General features: G+C 36.0%; 2 protein-coding genes across 9 annotated transcripts in view; one reads left to right on the top strand and one right to left on the bottom strand.

The window, feature by feature from the left end:
• GNPNAT1 (glucosamine-phosphate N-acetyltransferase 1) lies at nucleotides 1-14,945 on the top strand. 4 transcript variants are annotated; one of them, XM_042989710.1, is made up of 6 exons: nucleotides 1-19; nucleotides 5,638-5,805; nucleotides 7,163-7,225; nucleotides 9,933-10,060; nucleotides 11,438-11,499; nucleotides 13,181-14,945. In XM_042989710.1, exons 2-6 carry the CDS (start codon nucleotides 5,652-5,654, stop codon nucleotides 13,326-13,328), a joined length of 555 nt encoding a protein of 184 aa, XP_042845644.1. In that variant the 5' UTR covers nucleotides 1-19; nucleotides 5,638-5,651; the 3' UTR covers nucleotides 13,329-14,945. The 4 variants fall into 4 exon arrangements, with proteins under 4 accessions (XP_042845644.1, XP_007097631.2, XP_042845643.1 ...); XM_007097569.3 differs by lacking the exon at nucleotides 1-19 and adding an exon at nucleotides 37-232; XM_042989709.1 differs by lacking the exon at nucleotides 1-19 and adding an exon at nucleotides 37-177 and having other exon boundaries at nucleotides 13,181-14,944.
• Nucleotides 14,946-16,469: 1,524 nt separating this feature from the next.
• The window catches only part of STYX (serine/threonine/tyrosine interacting protein), a 38,017-nt gene continuing 28,676 nt past the window's right edge, over nucleotides 16,470-25,810 (bottom strand). For 2 of the 5 annotated variants that reach the window (XM_042989704.1, XM_007097567.3), the window contains 2 exons: nucleotides 22,315-22,408; nucleotides 19,836-20,167 (listed from right to left, as the gene is read on the bottom strand). In XM_042989704.1, the coding sequence (XP_042845638.1) occupies nucleotides 20,094-20,167; nucleotides 22,315-22,408 (168 nt within the window). In that variant the 3' untranslated portion in view covers nucleotides 19,836-20,093. The other 3 variants (XR_006218854.1, XR_006218852.1, XR_006218853.1) reach the window with 3 other exon arrangements.

Genomic DNA, 25,810 nt, shown 5'->3' with positions numbered 1-25,810 from the left:
CGCCTGCGCGAGGCCCTGCGTAAGCGGCTCGGGGTGGGGCGGAGGCGTTGGCGGCGTTGCCACGTCCCGGTGGCGGCTCGCGCAGGGGCGGCCGCGACGGCAACCGTGGCGCGGGAGGTGGAGGAGGAGGTGGGGCTGGCGCTGAAGCCGGATCCGGATCCGGTACTGTGTGCCCGGGTGGGTGAGAGTCCGACGGGCCTGGAGAGGAGCGCCGACCGCGAGGCCTCCACGGGTGAGGGAGGCTGGGGGCCGGGGAGCGAGAGCCGGGCCGCGCCTGGTGTCCAGGGGGCCGTCGTGGGCCTGCCTTCACATTTATCAAACAGGTGTGACCGCTGTCCCCGGGCGAGGAGAGCTAGGCCCGGGTGGGAGGTGTTTGTTCCGGGAGCCGCGCATTTAGCCTCGCCAGGTGGGTGCACATGTGGTGGTGGAGTGCGGTTCGGAGCAAGTTGAGCGCGCCTGGGTCAGAGAGAGGTTAGGGATGAGGGCTAGTGGTCCAGCCATACAGTGGTGGGCACAGGGTCTGGGGTCGAAACTAACTCTTCGCTCACCAGATTTTAACGTGGGGGATCGAGACTGCTCACAGCCCTTGCTGCCATCAATTTTGAAGGGGCACGAATGCCCCGATCCCCCTTTTCCCTGTTCCTTTCCGAGGTGCACCCCGCGGCGGTCGGGAGCCACTTGAGGACCTGATTCTGCCCGGAAGATCACCTCCTGCACTGACTAAACTGGGGCTTCAGCTGCGGAAGGGAAGGACATCCTTTGTGTCTTTTCCCGGGGCTCGTACCCCTAGACACACTGAGCACTATGATTTTCCTTATAGGAGGAACTGATGTTTATGTAAACCGAACTCTTAAAATTTCGTGCAAAATGGAAACGGGAGATTAGGGAATTAGTTTTGTTAGGTTATGCACTCATGAATAAATCTTAGAATGGGTCTCAAGAAATCATTTAGATCAGCCTTTTAGGTAGAATTCGCTGATATTTTTTAGAATTAGAGCTACCTGTCTGGTACGATGATGTGAAGATTGTAGTCTATGGAATATGGTGTTTTAGAGCTCAAGATGGGAAAACAAGATAGGATTCTAAGTCCCACTTCACACATTTGCAGTGTTACCTTGAGGCTCCACGTGCTCCAGTTTCCTAATGGGTAGCCTGGGAATAGTACCAGATTATAGGGATCAAATAAACGATCAGAAAATACTTTTTAAAATTCTCTGCTGAAGTATAATTTCATAGCTTAATAAATATGGCAAGGTCTGTTAAAAATCATCAGCGAATAAAGTGTTCTTTAGATTAAAAAATTAGTCAAAGTAGTATCGAAATTGTTACGAAGTGCATGTAGACAAACCCTAAAGTCTCAAAGAGCAAAACTTCCCCCTTCCCCCATTCACCATGTCATGAAGTAATGTAGCGATGACCCAGGAACTCTTGAGATATGTAAAGCAGTTTAGGTTTAGCCTTGGATTATGCTTTTTAAATTTTTGTATCAACTTTAAAAATCCTCATTCCCAGTGTCTACTACTTGTTGCTCTCAATTGCTTGCTTCTAGCAGCATCTCCTCCCTGTTTGTATTTTAGTCTGCTGTACAAGTTGGGAAACTAAATTGTTGAAATTGCCCAAAGAATAGTCAATTGAACGAGAACTTGATGATCCTAGTAAAAACGAATTTGGTGTATCGTTTTTGTGATATCATTTGTGGCAATTTGGGAAACTTTCTTCTTTTGGATTTTCTGAGTTGTGACCGAGTAAGTCTTATACCATTTGTTATTCATTCACTAGGCATTTATTGGGCTGTTAGGCTTATATGGGCCTTGTAAATGCATGCTAACTTCACAGTTAAATTGGAAAGGTTCTGGAGAAATATTTAGGGAGGGTTAAGGTTTAGTTTTTAAAATCAGTCACCCTAGTGTTGATGATGAGATTCAGCTTCAGACATCTGCAATTCTATTTACTGAAATTTCCTAGTTTTGCAATACTTCAGCGCACCTTAAGATCCTAAAATAATTTTTTGTAAACCAAATCTATTTCATTCCTTTCTAAAAATCTTTTGAAATTTGATAATCAAATCACATACTATTTTAACTTCCCCAGCATATTAATTGGGCACCAGCAGAATTTTACTAAATGGGAATGGAGTGAGATAAAGGAAAGTAACTTTAAGTATGGCTTTATTTTGTAAAATAACTCATCAAGACATTTTGATGTTAATTTCTGATTGCCCAGTTAATGGATTCTTATTTCTATCCAGAATGCTTTGTTCAATGTATTTTGTTGACATGTCGAATACTCTTGTTTTCCAAATATAGTTTACAGGTGTTGCTTTTGACTAAATTTTTAACTTGTACAATGAAGTAGGGAATTCATCTTCACTAGTGCATCTTCATTACTAAAGGTACAGAATCTGGAGTCATGCAGCAATGGCTGCATAGTCTGTGGTAACCTGTGCAAAATGCAAATAGAGGGTTCTTTGTTTAAAAATTGTTAAGAATTTCAATTCTGTGGCAGCAGAGAGTAGAACCAAGTGTGAGGCCCAGGGCAACTGCAATGGGGCCCAGTGCCTATGAAGCCGGCTCTGTTGCCTGGTTTTGAATCCTTACTCTGTTCCTTACTGGCCCTGTTATCTTGAGCAAGTTACTGTGCCTATTTCTTGGTCTGTAAAATGGGGATAATAATGAAAGATCTCTCATTGTATTTTTATGAGTTAACAGGTACAAAGCACTTCATAAATTTTAGCCAATACTATTTTTTTATGATCATTCAGGGAATAGGACCATCTGGTTAAATAAAAGCACAGGAAAATATTAGTATTTACTGTTTAAAATTCATTAGTTAAAGGCTTTGTAATCCTAATTCTCCTGTGTACCTCCTCTCCCCCTTCTCTCTTGGAAATTATTAACTGTATTTTGTGTGTTTTCTAGACTACATTTTATTGTAAACTCAGGCAACTTCATAGGAAAAAGTAATCTACTTACTTTAAATTGTTCTAATGTTCATCGAAATTCCCTTTTGAGCTTTCTTTAAAGTTCATGATTACAACTGTATGTTAAATAAAATGAACATCAAACTGTTTAAATAGTGTGTTGCCCTGAGGAACTAAATTTTTAACACTTTTGGGCTTCTGTATTTAATGTGTACATTTTACTCTATTGATAAATATTTAGCCTGTTTATCTGCCTACCTGAAAAAATGTTGTTACCCATGTTTGCGATGAGAGAATACCCAAAAGCCTCAGGGATCCAATTACCAGGGACAAACACTAAAATGCATGCATTAAAGTTAACCGATACAAAATCTGTTTCAAGTGGACTGTAAGCTTGTTAAATTTGATATGAATGTGTGGTTTTTTAAAATGTTTGTTTATTTCTGAGAGAGACAGAGCATGAGTGGGGGAGGGGCAGAGAGAGAGAGGGAGAAAGGGAGGGAGGGAGGCTGGCTCAGAATCTGAAGCAGGCTCCAGGCTCTGAATCTGAGCTGTCAGCACAGAGCCCCACGTGGGGCTTGAACCCACAACCGTGAGATCATTACTTGAGCTGAAGTCCGACGCTCCAGGCGCCCCTAGATTGTGTGTGTGTGTGTGTGTGTTTAATGTTTATTATTTTGAGAGAGAGAGAACATGTGGGGGAAGAGCAGAGAGCGAGAGGAGGGGAGAGAATCCCTCTGTGCTGACAGCACAGAGCCTGATGTGAGGCTTATCCCACAAACTATGAGATCATGGCCTGAGCTGAGGTCAAGAGTCAGACACTTAACTGAGCCACCCAGGTGCCCCAATATGAATGACTGTTTTAATATTTTAATCATCACAATTTATTTCCTTTTCTTACTAGTCTTAGAACCAGATATAGTTGTTTTGTTTTTTACAGCTTAACATATTTAAGTCCTTTTTGAGGGGGAAAAACCCCTTGGTGTTCTACATAATAAACTATGATTTTTTTTTTCTATCCAAGAATGTTTCAGTTTAATATAAACATATAACCTGTCATCTTTTTTGTAGCCCCTGTCTGTACCCAGCATGGTGCCTGACTCATGAATTAATTTAAAGATGAAAAAAATTAAAGATTTATAAACATGAATTCTAATTAGCTGCTAACTGAAGTATATCTTGTTGAGCAATTACAGTATGCCAGGCACTGTTAAGTGCTGTATATAGTAATTCACGTCCTTCTAATAATTTCATCTCCATTTTACAAATGAGTAAACGGATTGTTAGAGTTGAATACATTAGCTATAATCACATTTGACATTTGGACACCAGCTTGACTCCAAAGCTCATGCTCTTTTCCATCTTAAGTTTAAATCCTGACTCCACTAACTTTGTGATCTTGAGCAGGTTACTTCGTTTCCTAGTCTGTTTAAATGGAGATAATAATCATCCCTATCCTGTAGGATTGTTGAAGTAAATGAATTAGTAATGTGTGAGGTTCTTTGAATAATGTCTGACCTATTGTAAATGCTGAACAAATGTTAACTTCTGTTATTATACCACACTACCTTCCCAAAGCCTCTACTGTAAGTGCAGCATTGCCTGTATGGTTGTCAGTTACACATGCAGAGGTTTAATCCACCTTTAAGGAAAAGTTCAGACTAATTTCCCTTAAGCATATCATGATTTAGGAAATAGGGAACATAATTGGAGTGAGGTTATTGGGAAAATTGTCATCAAATAGACTTTAATTTTTCCTGTTTGTTTCCTTTTGTTATGTTAATATCATGGATATATATCTTTAAAATCTTTGTTTCAAAGGAAAGCTAGAAGCAAGTATCAAATAGAATAGTTTTTTTAACTGGGTAAAGGAATAGAAATGAAAGTTAGGGGTTGCTTTACAGTCTACTAATAATTGTTACGGAGATTCTGTTCTTGCAACTCTGGGTTCCACAGACGTGCCACTGCCTCCATTTTTATGTTTTATATAATTTTTTCATTCTGTCCTTGTATCTGTTGTTTACGCTGTTTTATTAGACCACACCTAGTAAGAATCTACCAGTTTCTGAATGTTCAAACAAGAGGATAATACTATAACTGATTATTTTTTAATAGTATGAAAAACACTGGCTCTTCTCACGCTTCCTAATTGCAGCTGAGAAAATTACGTTATAGGTTCTTAGAAAATCTGGTCTGAAAACAAAATCCAACAGATACCTTAATATGAATCTTTACTAGCTGAGACCAAATACTACAGTGAATGTGGAGTAAATAATTTAAGCCAGTTTATCAATTATCTTCTGTTTATGATTCATATAAAAAACCAAGTAGTATGGCCAATAAGTCTTTCTTAGTGGTAAGACCAACCATCTCTTAACCCAATAATAAAAAAAAGTAAAAGCCCATGAAAAGTCAGCTAATCACAGTGCTATGCTAGCACCAGCCGATAGGAAAAATATTTTAGAAGACTTGCTAGAAAACACGGTTTTAAAGTTTAAAACTTACAAATTTAGTCATTTGTTTACTATCTGATGTTAACCATAAGTCTTCTGTTCATCTGTGATTGTGGCATTTATGCTAGATTCGGGATAGAACATATATTGCATATATGTTAAAAGAATTTTCTAATTGCATTAACTTTTATTAAGAAATAGACTTTCTTACCAGCCATAATTCCCTATTAAATAAATGCCTTACCATTTAAAATTTTATTTTAGACCTTACTACAAAGATGAAACCTGATGAAACTCCTATGTTTGACCCAAGTCTACTCAAAGAAGTGGACTGGAGCCAGAATACAGCAACATTTTCTCCAGCCATTTCCCCAACACATCCTGGAGAAGGTTTGGTTTTGAGGCCCCTTTGTACTGCTGACTTAAATAGAGGTAGGGACTTGGTTTACAAATCTTGGTTAGAATTATACAGTTGGCCCCTGAACAACATGGGGGGTTAGAGGCACTGACCCCTGTGCATTTGAAAATCTGTGTCTAAATTTTGGTTCACCAAACGTTTAACTTACTAATAGCCTACTGTTGACCAGAAGCCTTGCCAATAACAGAGATAGTTGATTAATACATATTTCATGTTATGTGTTACATACTATATTCTCACAATAAAGTAAGATAGAGAAAAATGTTATTAAGAAAAATGTATTTATGGTACTGTAATGTACTTATTGAAAAAAATCTATGTACAAGTGGACCCGCACAGTTCAAACCTGTGTTGTTCAAGAGTCAACTGTAATTAGCATTCTGTTTTCTCCACAAAATATGATGATGCTGAGAATATTAAAAAATAATATTTGATTTTTGGATTTTTTTGGTACTTAATTTCTAAAGTGACTGAGACACTCAATTCCAATATGTATATATAATGGCTAAGACCAGGTATCACTGTGAAATATTTCAAATGTCTTAAGTACAACACTACTCCTTCCTAATTAATCCTTTAAAAAGACTTTTCATAAAGGTAAAATTATCATCTATAATGACAATAAGGAAGAGTCTTCTCTAAGAAGCTGGATGGGAAATGAGGGTGGAGATAATTTACTTGGAAAGGTTGCAGAGGTTTTGTTTACATATATTTCTTTTTTTTAAATATAAATTCTCCAAAATGAGTTCCTTAAATTTTGGTAATAAGAAGTCAACTTTTTAGTTTTCTTTTTAGTAGGAAATCTGAAGAAACTAATTTTGGTCAGACTAATTATTGAGTGTGTAGAAGTTAAGATTCTCAAAGTTCTCAAATGTTCACATTGATTTAACATTAATGAAATTAATTAGTATTCCTTAAAACTTAGTCTCAACAATATTTATATTTTAATTCAAAAATAATATCATATTTGACCATGACGATCTTGCACGTTTAAGTAAATAAAGCCAAAGCATGTATTTGGGAAAATTTGGCATTCCTTGCAGCAAATTTAATGCAAATTACATCGAAAAATATACCTGCTTGTTTTATAAATATTGAATTATTAAGGTCTGCATGATTCTAAAATCTTAAAAAATCCTTTTCCAGGCAAAATCCTTGGTAAAATCTATTATTCTTTGTTTCATGTAGTGATTATAGAAAGAGTAATGGGTTTCAGTTTAATATTTTTAAATAATAAAATGATTAATTTCAAAATGATTACAGAAAGTTCTGAAAACACAAGTGCCCATAATCCCACCACCTTCACACATTGCTTTTGATAGATTTTTCATTTGGTCTTCTCATGACTTGAAATCTGTTTTTCAAAACTAGGTTTTTTTAAAGTACTAGGTCAGCTGACTGAAACCGGAGTTGTCAACCCTGAACAATTTATGAGTAAGTACTACAGCATCTTTTTCCTGAATGAAAATAAAGGGAAACAAGATTTTTCATTTAGAGCTATGTTCAGTGTCTACTTGTGTTTGTGTTCAAATAGCTGGAAATTATTCATAGGATAATTAGCTATTTTCTTATTTTTTAAAGTTTATTTATTTTGAGAGAGAGAGAGAGGCGGGGGGAGGGGACAAAGAGAGAATCCCAAGCAGGCTCTGTGCTATCTATCATGCTATCACCTGGGGCTTGAACTCATGTACTGTGAGATCATGACCTGAGCCGAAATCAAGAGTCAGATGCTTAACCAACTGAGCCACTCAGATGCCCATTTTCTTATTTAAATGTTTAATGTGATTACCTGTTCTAGAATCCAAATGTAGCAATTCTCGTGTTTTACAAAATACCTGACTTTTAGACAATTATCGTAGCATTAAATCTAGGTGACATCTTTAGAGATTGTTTTATATTGTATTTTTTTTTTCATGTTTGTTTATTTTTGAGAGAGAGACCAAGCATGAGCAGGAGAGAGGCAGAGAAAGAGGGAGACATAGAATCCTAAGCAGGCTTTAGGCTCTGAGCTGTCAGCACAGAATGCGACATGGAGCCCAAACTCACAGACCAGAAGATCATGACCTGAACCAAAGTTGGCTGCCTAACTGACTGAGCCACCCAGGCGCCCCTTATAGTATTTTTCATGTGGTTAGGTTAATCATGGAAATCTCATCACCAAATAAAAAAGAGTGATTGAGACATTATGTTCTCAATTTATTTAGTTTGTTTATATTGAATTTTAAGGTCAACCAGTGTCATAAGCATTTATAATACATATGAGAGATGGGGTGCCTGGGTGACTCAGTCAGTTGAGCGTCTGACTTCTGCTCAGGTCATGATCTCTTTCTAGCCCTGCGTCAGGCTCTGTGCTGATGGCTCAGAGCCTGGAGCCTGCTTCGGATTCTGTGTCTCCCTCTCTCTTTGCCCCTCCCCTGCTCACAGCCTGTCTCTCTCTTAAAATAAATACACATTAAAAAAAAATTTATAATGCATATGAAAGAATGGAAATCCAGAGAGGTCAAATGACATAAGATCACAGATAGTTACTGATAAAGAAAGGATTAGAACCTTCCTGATCCCATCCAGTGCTCTAACACTGTTTCCTGTTTTCTACAATTTCTTCATTTCTGTCACCAGGTAATTTTTTTTTGTACTGTAGCTGATCCTCCCAAGATGAAGATCACTCTTTTCTGATTCTCACTGTTTTCCTTGAATTTATTTCTTCTTCCCACTCCAGAACCCTATCTAGAACGAGACTGGAAATAAATAGTATGTGAGAATATTAGGATCAGTTTTTATTTCTGAAGTCCTCTTTGCCTGTATGTCTGATTAGATGAGAAACCCAAGATAAGTGCTAAAAATCAATTTGAGAGAAAAGTATTCCATCTTTGCTCCTATTTGCCATGTGACTTTGGGATGATTAGGTATGGAAACATTTTTTAGCTACTTCACAAGGTGCTTTCAAAGCAAACAAAGATTCTTTTTTTTTAAATTTTTTAAATATTTATTTATTTTTGAGAGACACACACACACACACACACACACACACACAGAGTGAGCGGGGAAGGGGGAGAGAGAGAGAGAGAGAGAGAGAGAGAGAGAGAGAGAGAGAGAGAAAATGTCAGGCAGGCTCCACACTGTAAGCATGGAGACGGATGTGGGACTCGACCTTGAGAAACCAGGAGATGGGACCTGAGCCAAAACCAAGAGTTGTATGCTTAACCAACTGAGCCACCCAGGTGTGCCAGATTCTGTTTCTAAAGCAAGTCAGAGTCCTGAAACACCAGATCACTGTCAAAATATTTTGAAGCCAGAAGACTAAAAATTACAGAATGGAGCCATGTAAACATTTTAATTAAAATTTGCGCATGTAAATTGAGCACCTGTGTGGCTCAGTTGGTGGAGTGTCCGGCTTTGGCTTAGGTCATGATATCACAGTTTAGGGTTCAAACCCCATGTTGGGCTTTGGGATTCCCTGTCTTCCTCTCTGTACCTCCTCTGCTCATGCTCTCTCAAAAATAAATAAAACGTTAAAAATTTTTAAAAACAAATAAGAGGTTTGCAGTTTTTTTTTTTTAATATTGAGTGTAAAGGTTAAAGAAACTTATTTAAAGTAATAAACATATTAGAGTTTTTATTCATTAGTCACAGAAGTGGAAGCCTCTGTAATTTACTTGCATTGTGTTACTCACCTAAAATAGCTGTTAATAGTTGTACTTTGCTAGCAGATTTTTTTTAATGTATGGACTGTATTCTAATTGATAGTAATTGCTGATGTTTCAACCACTTGGTCATTTTGAATATTTTCTTTGAAAACTTTTTTTTAAGTTTATTTGAGAGAGAGAGAGAGAGAGAGCAAGCATGGGAGGATCAGAGAGAGGGAGAGAGACAATCCCAAGCAGGCTCTGCACTGCCAGCACAGAGCCCAATGCAGGGCACGAACCCTGAGATCATGACCTGAGCCGAAATCAAGTCAGATGCTTAACTGACTGAGCCACCCAGGCACCCCATAATAATTAATATTTTCTTTAGAAAACAAAGTAAATTGCCATGGTGAAATCACTTTAAATATTCAATAATGAGTCAGCTAATCCTAATAATTTTATGGCACCTAATAAAGTTTAAAGTCTACCACATAACACTTGTCCGATTTCCACAGAATCTTTTGAGCACATGAAGAAATCTGGGGACTATTATGTTACAGTTGTGGAAGATGTGACTTTAGGACAAATTGTGGCTACAGCAACTCTGATAATAGAACATAAATTCATCCATTCCTGTGCTAAGGTATGTGTTCACATTAATGCTTATGAATAAAATGAACAAATGTTTTCTAGCAAAATCAACTTTGAGTTTCCATTAGACAAATCTATTTTCTCACTGCTTTTCAATGTAAAATGAGAGCTGTATTGCCCTGGAAAAAGTTTTGCTTCTTAGACATCACTTAGGAACATTTTCGTCTTGTGTTCTCAGAGTTAGGAGGAAGATGTATTAACTATCTGAATTGTTTGCTAAACATTGTTTTGTAAGGTGTCAGATTTGGTATAGTCATAGGGAAACCAAGTCAGCATCATGAAATTTGGCAGTGATGTTTAGAATCCCTAATGCTATTTAAAAAAACAAACAAACAAAATAATACTTTGTATATACAGTAACACAAATTCCCACATCCATTTCCAAGCACTAAAAGATTCAGAATATTATATAGTTGACCCTTGAACAAGATTGGAGTTAGGGATGCTGACACTCTGCAGTCAAAAATCTGCGTGTAACTTTTGACTCCCAAAACTAATGTTGACTGGTTACCTACAACATAAGCAGTTGATTATGTTATGCATATTATATATAGTATTTTTATTTATAAAGCAAGCTAGAGAAAAAAATGTTACTTTTTTTTTTTTTTTTAAGTTTATTTGAAGGCGAGAGAGAATGAATGTGAGCAGAGGAGGGGCAGAGAGAGAGGGAGGGAGAAAATTCCAAGCAGGCTCCTCACTGTCAGCCCAGAGCCTGACACAGAGTTTGATTATGACCTGAGCTGAGATCGAGTCTGATGATTAACTGACTGAGCCACCCAGGCACCCCAGAGAAAATAAAATGTTATTAAATCATAATGACAATACATTTACAGTATTGCATTTATTAGAAAAAATCTGCATAAGTGCACCTGTACAGTTCAAACAAACCACATTATTCAACTGTATTCTGCTCTGTGACATTTCTAACTCCTGATCACTCCTCATGACTCATGAGAACCTAGCTAATCCAGTGAAAATTAGAAACACTTCAAATGTATTCTGAGGTACAAATTTTGGTGGGCTTTCTTTACTAGAAATTAGTAAATTATATTTGGATGTTTGAAAGAAATTGCTATTAAGCAAGGAGTAAGATGATGGAACATGACAAGATTACATTTTGGTTCTGTGGATTCTGAAATCTGCTTTAAAACAATGGAGTGGTAAGATTTTCGATATAGACAAAACAAGATTAGGCTACAAATTGGTTCATTATATTATTTCCTCTATAATAAGTAAAAAAGGGTTGCATTTTGGTTTCTGTGAACTTCCAAGTTTACAAAGTATTGTTATCATTGAATTCTGTCACTTGTTGATGTAGCTAAAAACAAAACTACATGCTTAGTCCCTTAAATGCTGTAAATATTTTCAGAGAGGAAGAGTAGAAGATGTTGTTGTTAGTGATGAATGCCGAGGAAAGCAGCTTGGCAAACTGTAAGTAGGCAGAAACAAGGTAACCCTCATTAAATTAGATACTTTTTCTGTTTTAGTTAATAGTATCTTACCCAGATATTTGTTAAAAAAATGTTTTCCTGTTTGAAGTTCTTTTTAGGTGTCCTTAATTAAGCTCACCCTGTAGTTTAAATTAAATTTAATGGAAGAAACAAAGTATTTTTATGTTTTATCATGAAGTTAGGAAATTGGGAGTATACTGTCTTATAGACTAACATTTTTATTGACTTTTAATATTTTCATACTAATAGGAAACAAACTTTTGGCCGAGTCAAGTGATTCACCTATTTCCCAGTCGTATTTAAAAACAAAGGAAATGTCCTCAGCCTCTTAAGTTTTAGAAACATATACTAAAATAGCCTTTCCTGTATAATTCTCTATGCATTTATCTAAATTTTTTGTTTATTTATTTAGAGAGACAAGAGACAGCGTGAGTGGGGGGGAGGGGCAGAGAAGAGAGAATCCCAAGCAGGCTCCACACTTCAGCGCAGAGCCTGATGTGGGGCTTGAACTCAGAGTGAGATCATGATGTGAGCTGAAATCAAGAGTCAGGCGCTTAACCGACTGAGAGCCACCCAGGCGTCCCTATCCAAATCTTTTAACTTGCTTAATACCATCTCTTCTGAATTTTAAGGAAGTTGCTCAATAAGTTAGGACCTGCTATGTGCCAGATATTATTTGAGATATTTGGGATACATCAGTGAACAAAACAGACCAATTTCTAATATTCTAGTCCACTTAAATGTCATACCTTTTATAGTTTCCTAACTTCAGTCAAGATGTTCTGTCTTCAAAATGATACAACTTTTCAGTCTGTGCGAACATGAGAAAACCCTTTGGGTAAATTTTTGTAGATCTAGTTTTTTCTCCCTAAGGCCATTAGAATCACATTCTTATACTGGGGTTTGGATTCTTTAAGGATTTGAAAAATGTATACTTTTTTTGTTTTGTTTCTATTTCATGTTATTTAGAGCAATCCAGACGTAATCTGATATATACTTTCACAAATATTAGCTTTAAAAATGATACAGAACAAAGCTTTTACTCATTTTATGTGGAAATGTTGACTGTTCCTAAGTAGTTTGAATAGATTTAGGAAAAAGATTCAAAATTTTGGCCATATTTTTTTAAAAAGTTGACAGTCTTTAGTGTTAACATGAATCCTTTTTTTAATTTTAATGTTTGTTTATTTTTGAGAGAGAGAGCAAGCAGGGGAGGGGCAGAAAAAGAGAGAGAGACACACAGAATCCGAAGCAGGTTCCAGGTGCAAGAGCTGTCAGCACAGAGCCCAATGCCGGTCTTGAACTCACGAGCCACGAGATCATGACCTGAGCTGAAGTTGGAGGCCTAACTGACTGAGCCACCCAGGTGCCCCAGTGTTAACATTAATTTTAGGTTGAATTTAGTATTGTTCTATTAATGTGCTAGAGACAACTTAGAGAAGTTATATTTGAAACAGTAAAATGCTTTGGGTGATTTAAAGCTTGTCCAGTTACAATTTGAATATTTAAATGAATATAGTGAGAAAGGTCATGACCTAAACCCATTTCTAATATAAATTTGAAATTTTATTTATATAATATTTATTCATTTATATTAAGTTACTCAAATGCATTTTCATTAACAAATGCTCTATGCTTTCCCCCTGCTTTTTGAATTGCAGGTTGTTATCAACCCTTACTTTGCTAAGCAAGAAACTGAACTGTTATAAGATTACCCTTGAATGTCTACCACAAAATGTTGGTTTCTATAAAAAGTTTGGATATACAGTATCTGAAGAAAACTACATGTGTCGGAGGTTTCTAAAGTAAAAATCTTTTAAGAAAGACATTTGTCAAAGGAGCTAATGCAACAAGGCAATACTCTTCTTAGAGTTAAAATATTTTGTTGCTGCAACCCAGTGACCTCCATAAATACTGGATTGAAAATAACATGGTAATTCAACAGGTATAATGACACTTAGAAGATTACTTTGGCCTGTGGGACATGCTGTGAGTTTAGATTACAAATGAGTCTTATAAAGGGGATGATTTTTAACCAAAGGAATATATTTTTAACTTGAATCTTTTCTTGCATTGTATTTTTCTAAAGTTTGGCTTCATTTCTTTGTAGTTAAGAGTATAGGTAGTATAGAGTTATGTGTCTGCAATCTGTACTGCTCATTAAAAAAAAATATATATATATACCATAAATAAGGCTATATCACATTCACAATATTAATATTTTTGTTTCAATCAAAGAAACACCAAAAATCACTTAGGAGTGTTATCATTTTTCCATATATTACGTGAAATTGGGTAAGATAACTAAATGTAGTGCAGACCAACATTTGTTGGTCCTAATACTGAACTGGCAAACAACCTGGTTAGCCTTTTCAGTAAGTAGAAATGAAAATTATAAAATGTGACAGGATTCAAAATAAAACAATTTAAGTGTACATCTGAAAGTTTATATAATTCTTATGCAGTTAAGGTACCACCTGTCTTATATGTGAACTATAATTATTCATTTGTTTAAAATACCTAAGAGCAAATATAAGGTACTTTTTAACAGTGAATGAGCGAATCTTGGCATATTGTGTATTTCTAACCTGATTTCTCATCTTTTCATTGATGTCTTCTAAGTAACATTTTTATGAAAGATTACAAAATTGAGTGGAATATTTTAAGTAAGTATCATACTGCATTTGTTAAATCCTTGAAATGTTGATGGAAGCTTTTCTATTTACTGTGATTGTCATGGTACTATTATTCTGGTCACTATCTTGTTTTGATTTTATTTATTTTAATTATTTTTTTTAAGTTGGAAAATTGGATATTTTATTAATGGTTCTAATCTTTTGCATTCCATGTTACATTAAACCTGTTCATATGATGAAAAGTCTTTCATTAGAATCCTAATGTCTGTGTTTTTCTTGCATCTTTTGTTGAACTATTAGGTTATGTCCTGGTTCAGAAGATTTCAGTTTTGTGTACTCTTTGTAAAATTAATTGGGAAAGTAAAGACCCACCACTTGTCATCCCTCTCACTCACACGAACCTCAACTGGATTTAGGATTTCTGTCCTTGTAGTAAGCTCAAGTTGGCTTTCTAAAGCCATAGAAACCCTTCACCAATAGAGGGTGCACTACTTACCTGCTAATGACCCATGCTTATGAATTGATGTTTCTAGTAAAAGCAACAAACCTGCTTTTGCCTTTTCAGCTAGTTTTGCCTTTTCAGGAGTCCTACAACCTTGGCACGATGGTAGCTTTATTAAGTACATTATGGTACTTAAAACCCATGTTAAAAAAATAAACCTAAAAGAAGGCAAAATTATATGCTTTACCATTCTTGTAAATAATTTGAAATAAAATTGTCTACAAGGTTGGTATTTCAGTAAATCCCTTTAAATAGTGTTCTTAAGGTCTTTTAAACCCTCCCTATAGAGTTATAAAGTATATAAAAATTGTCATTGATGAAAGTGGTGATCTGTATTTAGCTTTATTTTTATTTAAAGTTTTAACCTCAGTGTGCAAGCGGGGATGAGGGGCAGAGGAAGAGAATCTTAAGCAGCCTCCACACTCAGCCAGTGTGGAGCCCTACATGGGGTTCAAACCCATGACCCTGGGATCATGACCTGAGCCAAAAGAGTTAGCTGACTCTTTATTGACTGAGCCACCTCAGGCACCCCTGTATTTAGCTTTATTTTAAAAGCTGGTCAATTTGTAGCAATGTGGATGCAACTGGAGAGTGTTATGCTAAGTGAAATAAGTCAGGCAGAGAAAGACAGATACCATACGTTTTCACTCATATGTGGATCCTGAGAAACTTAACAGAAGACCAGGGGGGATGGGGGGGGGGGAGTTACAGAGAGGGAAGGAGGCAAACCATAAGAGACTCTTAAATACTGAGAACAAACTGAAGTGGGGGGGGGGGGTAAGGAAAATGGGTGATGGGCATTGAAGAGGGCACCTGTTGGGATAAGCACTGGGTGGTGTTGTATGGAAACAAATTTGACAATAAGTTATATAAGAAGAAAATTTAAAAAAAAAGAAAGAAAGAAAGAAAGAAAATAAATAAAAGCTGGCCATTGGGGTGGCTCAGTTGGTTAAGCCTATGACTTTGGCTCAGGTCATGATCTCACGGTTCATGGGTTCAAGCCCCAGGTTGGGCTCTGTGCTGATAGCTCAGAGCCTGGAGCCTGCTTCAGATCTGTGTGTGTCTCTCTCTGCCCCTCCCCCGCTTGTACTCGGTCTCAAAAATAAAAAAATAATTTTTTTTTTTAAAGTTAGCCAGAGTATGTTTAAAATTTTCTAACTCATATTGTGAGTAAATTTGAGAAAATTGCATAAAACGTTTCATAATATATAAACTATATATTCACATTTTAAAGCATTATTTGCTTTGAAAAGATAGGGTGAAGTGACAGTTGTGATTTTTATCATGCCTCATATATTTTGTATTTTTATATTTCCTTGACTCTAAGATGCACATTTTTTATGCTAACATTTTGGAAATCAGGATGCGTTTTCTGATCAATGGCTTGCCACAGTTTATTCAACAATATTTTGCCTTTTAGTGGTATCTAAAAGAACAGTGTAGTGATAGCATCTTAGATTTGATGAAGAGTAGTATGTAGGCTGATGGGGAATATGGTACTGTGAACACAAGTAGTGTTGTTTTTAACAGGCTAGAAGCTGCTCTGTGGATGATTTATACTCTTTCCTTCAGACATGAATTTACTCACTTCCAACTCCAAGTTTGTTCAACTAATACTTAAGAAATATTCTTGAGCTAAAATTCAGGCCTTGCCTGGATTTGTGTGTGTGTGACCATACAGTGTTTTTGGAAGATACTCTTAAAATGCTTAACATCCAATGTTTGTTCATCCTTATTAATCTGAGGTAGTAAAAGCAGCTTACTTTTACCTAGAAGACAACAATCTAAAGAAGTTCTGAGGCATAAGCAGTATAAATGAACGTTTCAATCTTTTTGAGGTATAATGGCACAACAGTTTTAATACAACCACCAATCTTCACAAAATAATTTTAATACTTTGTGCCTGGGCTAGCAGCATCTTGCACTGTGACATTCCTATACATACATAAGCATTTTATCCAAGTACAAATGTTAAAAGCAGAGTAACTTAAGCAATTCCCTATACAAAGGTAAATAGACACTGTAGGTTATTTTTCTTCTTGAATCATTTTTGCTGCATAGTAAATTGCAATTACATGTCAGTATAATGTTACTGATCTATAGAATACACTTTGAACTGTGAGGTATGGCAACTCCCTATGAGAGAGCTAACATGTAAACCTGAATATTTTGATTTTTTTTTTTTTAGCTGCCATGGATGGGTAAGACAAAAAAATCCAGCATTCAAAGATCCTAGAAACTTATCTTTCTAAAAATAAAATAAAATCTTTTAGTAATCTTAGTTATTTCCTATCATTTCCATATTGGAGCATGTTTGGATGGACAAAGATAAAGTAAATACTGAAGTGAAGCTAAGTTTGTTATGGAATTATGGATTAAACCAGTCATAAAAAAAAAAAAAATCCGCCAGGTAACTGCTCATTTACTTTACATCAAGTTGAGATCCTGATGTGTGTGTGTGTGTGTGTGTGTGTGTGTGTGTGTGTGTGTGTATGCATCCCAACTTTATAATTCAAGATTGCAGTTAAATACTTCTAATTCACTTGAATTACCATGGTAATTAGACAATTAGAAACCTTATATTTTCTTAAAAAGGACATGCTTAACATTTTCTGACATTACTTCTAAACTCATATGAAGCACAAAATCCCCCTCCCCCCAAAACAAATATTCTGCTGTAAAAGTTAAGTGGTTGAGAGTTGGTATCAGAAGCCAGAAGCTATCATGGTTTAACATTTCCACCATAGAGTAGATACAAATAAAGGTAACTGCTCTTTAAACATGTAATAGATAAGAAATTAACATGAACTAATTAAAATTAGAAGGTAAGAATACTGCCATTCAAGTTTGCATATTTTCAATACTTGTTTCATACTTTTAACGTGGACAGTAAAGCAGTTTTCCTGCAATTTCAGTTTAAATCCTTGCCCAGATAACATATTTAATGTCTAAAATTAGGTGCTACATCACTCATACATTATTCAAATAGTCTAGAAAAAAAGTCATGATTGGTTAAATGTATTATAGGTAACTATCACAAAACATCTGTAGAAATAAAAGAATTAACAGAAATGGAACCAAACAGAAGAAAGACTAGAAGAGCTACCAGAACTAGTTGAATTTAGGTAAAACAAACGGGGTGTTCTTACATGAAAGAAAAATAAACTTCATGTTTTGTCCCCATTAGTACTGTACTCAAGAAGATGATAGTCCCTTTTCCTAGCGTTCAAGAGACAGTCTTTAATATACAGTGCTGGGCAGGCACTTCAGTGACAACATAAAAATTACAGTGGTTAGAAAAAGTGGAAAATTACCAGCTTTAAATTAATAAATGACCAAATCTGTATTTTTGGCTAGACTAGAGAGGATATGTGTATTTAAGAAACTAATTTTAAAAATCTTAACTCCCTCATTTTAAAACCTAAATGTAGTATTACGAAGATTCTTTTAAGCAGAGTTTCTGCTGAATGAAGAAGCATCACAGATTATTAGATTGCAAGAGAGGTTTTTGCTGACCTATATAGTGATCTATATACAGGAAAGCTGTGTTATCTGGCATTTTGCCAAGTGGAATTTCTGAACACAATGCAAATCTTGACTCTACTGGACTACCACACCATGACCTAATCACACAACAGAATACAAGACCACAGTGGGATTAATCATAGGCTCTTCTCAGGGTGGTAAAATAGGAGAAGAGAAAGGAATCAGAAGAATACCACCTCGGTCAATAGGAATTAACTCTTAGTTAATAAAACAATTTTAATTCATTTCCACTCTCCTGCTATGCTGGATAAAAAAAAGCTTTTTTACTGTATTATATTACATTGTAGGGAGGAAAGCAAAACAAGTAACTTGGTGTAATGGGTTACCTTGCATAGTACCTGATGGTACCAAGGGAATGTATGGAAATCATTCCCATCAGTAAAGCACCTCAAGAGAGGACTGAAAAATGAGATATAAAGGAGTTTTGTTTGTGCTACCCTAAATCAACTATAAAAAGTTAAAAACACTCCTCTCCTCCCTCATGGCATACTTAAAATAGCAAAAATGTTTTTCTTAGAACAATCTTTATATGTATAAATAAAAATATGGAGAATTAAGGATCCATAAAGTGACTTTGTTAATGCAAATTATGGGGGAAATTTGGATTAACTCAATGTAAAGAATTAAAACACTAATTTTAAATACAATGAGGTTTCCCACAAACCACTTTCCCCAATAAATGCATCTTCAAGAAAAGCTGCTATCTGAGCCAGAACAACCTCACAGACTCATTAAGACAACGTAAAATGAAGGAGTAAATATTTCACATTAATAACTTACTGAGGTTTCTTTAAGCCGCAGACTCTGTTTTAACTAATTTGTGGTTAAAAAGAAAAAGAAATTACAAAAGAACGTTAAAAACTTTTCACCGTTATACATACTAATTTAGAGGTCGTGAAGATTTATTTTTTTATTTTTAATTTTTTAATAATGCAAGGCACTTTTCTCTTTTGGGCTTCATTTAGAAAAAAAATAGTGCTACATTGGTTATTAGATTCTATTTCGAACTATTTTGGACAGAGAAAAAATGGGGTCGGCAACTCTAAAAAGAACAAACACAACATTTGGCTGTTAAGGAAAAAAGGAAAGTCACTCAAAAGTCTAAAACTCCTTGTTTTTAGCATCTGGTATCACCAAGCAAAACATCTTCCTTTGTTCATTATACTTTTTTTCTTTAGAATAAACAAATTACGAAGATAATAGGAATAGAAGCAATACTTGGATCATGTTAAAGTAAGAAGAGTTGGCTAATGTCATGATTCAAAGATTATTAATAAGGGATAAAGAAGTTTAAAAAAATAAAAGGGTAATGCAGCTACTGAATTATACTAAAACAGGTATGTGGCAGATTTCTGCATTTGCTAATGTTTCCATAAGAGGTTCCATCATAAAAGTGAACTGTAAAATTATTTTTAAAATGTAATATATAGAACACAAAATGAATTTTTAGCAAACTTTAGGAAATTCTCGTTATAAATTACCCAGATTTTATAAACAAATCCCCCCTAACTTGCATTTTGTTTAAAGTAATAACTTTATATCATACAAATAAATTTCAAGTATGAAAAGTGCATTATTGCAATAATACCTCTTTGCAAGTCCAAAATTCTTGGTTTATAATAAAACTGTAAAGTGTAAAAAAAAAAAAAAAAAAAAAAGAAGAAAGGAAAAAGAAAAAAGGAGTAAAACCATCAGTGCCATCTATTGCAGAAGTCCAACATCTTCTTAAAATGTTGCTCAACAAGTTGCAGAGAAACACGTCTGGAAGCAACATATAATTGGAAAAAAAAAAAAAACTACTTGTATTTTTACCATTTTACATTATTATTGTCTCTAGTATTTTCTCCTTCCCAAATAGAAATTCACATCCTCTGTAATCTTGCTCTCGAGTCAGCCATTTTGTGCAGTTGCCACTTGCATGTTTCCAAAATCATCTTCTTCTTCATGTGTTCTCTTCAAACTGCCTAAAAATTATTGCATGAATATAACATATAATGGGAACTTAAATAAGTCCAATTGCTACAATGTTAGATCTAGTAAAAATTTCATTTTCATAAATGTATGGATATTCACTAGAATTCCATGACTGAATTTTTAGTGAATGTTAGTAAATTCTTCTGTTACCCAAACAATTTTGTATCTTCATGACAGGATATATTTCCCCTCTTGAGAATTAACTATGTCTTAGATATTACAAATAACAATCATTAATACTTATTTATTTACTTATTTTTGGGGGGGGGGGGTGGCAGACAGAAGATCTGCACTGAGAGCAGAGAGCCCGATGTGGGGCTCGAACTCACAATCTCTTGTGTGAGATCATGACCTGAATGGAAGGCAAATGCTTAACCGACTGAGGCACCTAGGTGCCCCACAATCATTAATTTTTAAAATATCTTAAAAACAGAATTTTTAAAGAGAGAATGGTACCTAAATGTTTGGTTGCCAAGTTTGTTTTTTAGGCACCATAAACCTGTGACTTTGAACATAAAATTTAAGAGATTAATTTTGTATTTTTGCAATCTTATTTTTGAGATATGATTATCTTTTTGCTTTCATAGACACTGCTGAAAATATTTTTCCAGTGAAGCTGTGGTTTGATTACCAAGAAGTCTAAAACTAAGAGAAAGGATGGCATGTCACAGAGCAGATTTTATTTTACCTACTCTTTACATCAAAGTCTGCTAGTACAGAAATTTTCCACATAGAATCAAAGTTACCCCTATATGGCCAATAGTTATAGTCAAGAAATTTGAGTCTCCATGGAGGAAAACTTAGGGGAACAATTAAAATGGTAAAGGGTCTACTGTGTTATTTGCCTAACAATGGCACAAGCTTAAAGTTATGCCCAAAAGGTTGGGCTAAATCATGGTAATAATGTTGTATCAGAGGTTGGATTCTAACATGAAACTAATGTCTCACTATAAGATCAATAAAATAAAGATAGAATATCAAGGCAATGGGATGAAGAAAATATGCTAGCCATAAAGCTAAATACAGCTGGTCTAGCTGAGTTTCAGATGAAGTGCTGAACTTGGATCTAAAAGAGGTAAGAGACATCAACAACTAATGCAAGCAGAAAGTGAGGAGGTACAAATAAAGCTCTAGAGTATAGGAATTCCAAATAACTAGGGAATTGGAGGAAGTTTAAGTTAATCATCCTTTCTCTTGAGTAACGTGTGAACTAAGTTTTTAAGGGTAGAGAGACAATGTGATGCACTCTAGGTGGAGAAAAGAAGACACAAATGAAACCATGAGTTCAGTTTTCTGGAATGCATATATAAAGAGGAACTCGGAGAGACACCAAGATCAGAAGTGCCTTTACTTACTATGACACTCTATGTTTTCTTCTGTAGGAATAAAACCAATGAAGGCTTTTGTACAGGAAAAATACATTAGAACTATCTTTTATGAACTATCTTCTATGAAAATAAATCTGGCAAGAATGTACAGAATAAACCAAGTTAGAGTTTGGATAGGAGGCCAATATGAACCTGAAATAGACTGAGATTGAGTAAAAAGGAAAGGATACAAACAAGGGTAACAAAGGTCTTGGAGAAGAAAAAGTTAAAAGATTTTGAGAGCATGCTTGGATCATTAACTTTGAAAATAATGGAGAGAATACTCTGAAAAAGGGAAGAAAGGGAGAAGGGACTGAAATACTGATGACAAGAGAAAAACTGGGGTGGCTCACGTTAGTCACCCTATTTAACTTGAAACATGCTTTCACTTATTTAACCATCTTTTATTTTTAGTAAGATCATGGAGTGTACTTAAAGCCCCTTCTCCAGATCCCTCTTATTTTAATCTTTACAGCAGTTACACCACTTAAAGACTTAAACTAAAACGAAGCAGAAATGTGATCTTCTAACTAGCCTATTCTATTAACCAAGTACAGTGGTGTTTACACAGTAGAAGCTCAATATAATACACATGTATTCAGTATAAAATTAAAATTTACAATTACCTTGTTTTAATTCAATAGTCTGCCCCGAGTTTTCTAAACAATTTAAATTGTTCAGTATAACCAATAAAGAGCAAAAGATGCTTTCTACCTTTCATACCATCATCTCTCTCCCCAACCTTCTCCAAAATGAAAAAACATCCTTACCTGTGGGTCCAGAATGAACGGATAATGACCTTTCTATCTGGAGTGGTGACATCATCTGTATTGTTAATTTTGCTAGGTAGATGGCTTCATATTCCTAAAAAAGATTTAATTAACTTGAATATACATTTAAATTCTTGGGTACCCAAAACAGTGGTTACCATGTTCATTACTGGTATTCTTATTGATACTGAAAAATCTGGTGCCATAATTGTTGTAAGAGAAATACAAGTTTAAAATTCTGACCTCATAATTTTGCATTTACTGATGAAACTATAAATCAAGTCAAGCTAATTGCTTGCACTAGGGTATCATACGTTGAACTGCTGGTATATGTTCTCTGCCACTGGGGCATTAGCTATATGATCTCTGACTTCCTCTGTTAAAACACAAGCCTTTGGGGCGCCTGGGTGGCGCAGTCGGTTAAGCGTCCGACTTCAGCCAGGTCACGATCTCGCGGTCCGTGAGTTCGAGCCCCGCATCGGGCTCTGGGCTGATGGCTCAGAGCCTGGAGCCTGCTTCCGATTCTGTGTCTCCCTCTCTCTCTGCCCCTCCCCCGTTCATGCTCTGTCTCTCTCTGTCTCAAAAATAAATAAAGGTTAAAAAAAAAAATTAAAAAAAAAAAAACAAAAAACACAAGCCTTTGCGGTGTTAATTACATGTTATCTAAGCTCCTCTGTTAAAACACACACACACACACACACACACACACACACACACACACACACCACACAAACCCAAACAAGCAACCTCATAAAATGACCAAGAATAAAATGAAATAAAGTTCAATAAAGATACAATGTTTTCGTAGAATATTTTATTATTTTTTTAATGTAACTTATTACTCCTTTCTCCTCATTTCACCTTAATACTGTATTGCTCCCTATTTTGGAGAAGAGTTATTTGTTTAATATTTATTTTTGAGAGACAGAGTGTGTGCACATGCAGGAGGGGAAGAGGCAGAGAGAGAGAGGCAGAGGATCCCAAGTAGGCTCCACACTGATAGCAGAGAGCCCAACATGGGCTCTAACTCATGAACTGCGAGATTATGACTTCAGCTGAAGTCAGACGCTCAACTGCCTTAGTCACCCAGGCACCCCTTTAAAAATGAGACTAATAAGGCATTTAATGGATTCAAATATGTATTTGATTTTCTGATCCCTTAAAATTAATAGTCCTCTACCTCCAAACATGGAAGAATAAAGGCATTTCTATCCCTCTCCTCTGATAATAGAGAACACCTCATTTGATGAAACTAGGAAACAACCATAACCGTAAATATGAGAAGAATGAAAACTAAAGAAATAATTACCAAATAGGTCAGAATAGTGGTTACCTTTATAAAAGGAGAAAGAGTGTCTGTGATTGGGAAGGGGCATCATAGGGCTTTTGAGATCCTAGCATAGGTTCAGTTTCTTGACCTAATGGTGGTTACATGAATGTGTATTTACATCTTATGCATTTTCTATATGTGTATTATATTCCACAGTAAATTAAGAAAAAAAAAATGGAACCAGACAAGCTAGAACACAAGATGCCTGACTGCAAAAATCAGGCAGAATGGGTACACTTCAGAGTTCTCCAAAGAAAGATGGTGTGCCTAAGATAAAACTAACAAGCCTTTAAATAGTATGATGATCAGGAAATGTGAGTGGGCTGTGGGGTGAGGTAGGGCTTATCAGGGAAAATGTAAATGCCCACACATGATATTTTTGCAAGAAACAGGCTATATGATAGTAAGGTGAAGTATGAAGCCAAGTATCTGATCTTAGTTAAAAATAAAACCTTAACCAGTAATTCTCCAAGTCTGGCTATACCTAAAGATCACCGGAGAGGCTTCAAATACATATATAGGGGCATCTGGGTGCCTCAGTTGGTTAAGCATTCAACTTCAGCTCAGGTCATTATCTCAGGATTCATGAGTTCAAGTCCCGCGTCAGGCTCTGTGTTGACACCTCGGAGCCAGGAGCCTGTTTCAGATTCAGTGTCTCCTTCTCTCTCTGCTCCTCCCCTACTTGTGCTCTCTCTGTCTGTCTCTCTCTCTCAAAAATAAAAAAAAAACTTAAATATTAAGTCTCACCCCCAGTGATTCTCACTTAATTGGTTTAGCTTAGCTTCCTCTGGGTGATTCTAACATGCATGAGGTGTTCATCAATCTAAATGAGAAAAACCTGTGACATGGGGTGGGGGGCTCTGCTTCCTACTCCATCGAGTAGTCATACCACCAGAGAAAAGTGTTGGTAAGAAAGTCTTCTAAGACAACTGGGAAAATTTAAGCTATCTGTCTTTCCCAACCACTACTCAGGTTCCTCTCCCACAACTTCACTGTTGGGCAAATAGCTGATCTAAGAAGAATACTTCTAATTCAAAGATGACCTATAATCAAAAAGGAACCATTGTAGGTTTTTTAGCATAAAGATGTCACAAGGGGAAAAAAAGCAACATTATAAATCAAAAGTCATATGAAGAACACAGCATGAAAATCACTCCATGGGGGCGCCTAGGTGGCTCAATCAGTTAAGTGTCTGGCTTTGGCTCAGGTCATGATCTCACTGTTTGTGGGTTTGAGTCCCATGTCGGGGGACTCTGTGCTGACAGCTCAGGGCCTGGAGATGGCTTCAGATTCTGTGTCTTCCTCTCTCTCTGCCCCTTCCCCACTCACGCTCTGTCTCTCTCTCAAAAATAAATAAAACATTAAAAAAAAAAAACAAAACGAAAATCACTCCATGAAGCAAATGAACATGATTAATTCTCCATGAAGTCAATAAGAATATGACATTTCTGAAATGAATACAAAGAAGAGATAAAAGGACTCAAGGAAGAAATGTAGTAATGAAAGAGATGACATATCAACTCTCAAGGTCAATGGGTTAATAAACAATAAATATAATAAACTCAACAAAGAGAATAGACCATACTATCCATTTCTGGCATAATATCAATTTCCTCTGTTCTCCTGGAATTGCCCAGACAGCAAATATGCTAGACTTTAGAAAACAAACAAAATCCCCCCTAATAACCCTAATTTCCCCTCCAGCTGTCATTTCTGTTTTCCCCTTCAAAGCATAATTCCTGCAATTATCTATTCTTGCTGTTCACATTCCTCTCTTCCCATTTTTCCCTGAATGCTGACCAATTAGGCTTATCCTTTGCCTTCTACTGTTTGTCAAGGACACCAATAACCTCATGTTCCTAACCTAATGTTAATTCTCAGCCCTTACCTTATTTGACCTATTATCAGCCTTTGTAGGATCATTCCCTACTTCTTCAAACACTTCCTTCACTTGACTTCTCAAACAAGCCACCCTGATTTTTTTCCTATCCCATTGGCCATTCTTTTCGATCTTTTCTGCTAATTCCTCATCTCCCCACCCTCTACATGTTGGAGTGCATCAGGGTTGTTTTGGAACTTCTTCTCTATCTACATTCCCGTAGTGATCTCATCCAGTCTCAGGGCTTTCATTGGCATTTATATAATACTAATTAGATATATGGTTCT

The sequence above is a fragment of the Panthera tigris genome, chromosome B3 (assembly GCF_018350195.1).
Source record: "Panthera tigris isolate Pti1 chromosome B3, P.tigris_Pti1_mat1.1, whole genome shotgun sequence".
NCBI classification, from domain to species: Eukaryota; Metazoa; Chordata; class Mammalia; order Carnivora; family Felidae; genus Panthera; species Panthera tigris.
The sequence above is the reverse complement of the archived record's forward strand: the minus strand, read 5'-3'. Positions and strand labels throughout refer to the sequence as shown.

Bases quoted from the DNA above. Each gene is read 5' to 3' on its own strand.
- GNPNAT1 (XM_042989710.1), top strand. From the start codon at position 5,652: ATGAAACCTGATGAAACTCCTATGTTTGACCCAAGTCTACTCAAAGAA. The intron at 5,806-7,162 runs GTAGGGACTTGG...TTTCAAAACTAG, and splicing joins TACTGCTGACTTAAATAGAG to GTTTTTTTAAAGTACTAGGT. The intron at 7,226-9,932 runs GTAAGTACTACA...CGATTTCCACAG, and splicing joins CAACCCTGAACAATTTATGA to AATCTTTTGAGCACATGAAG.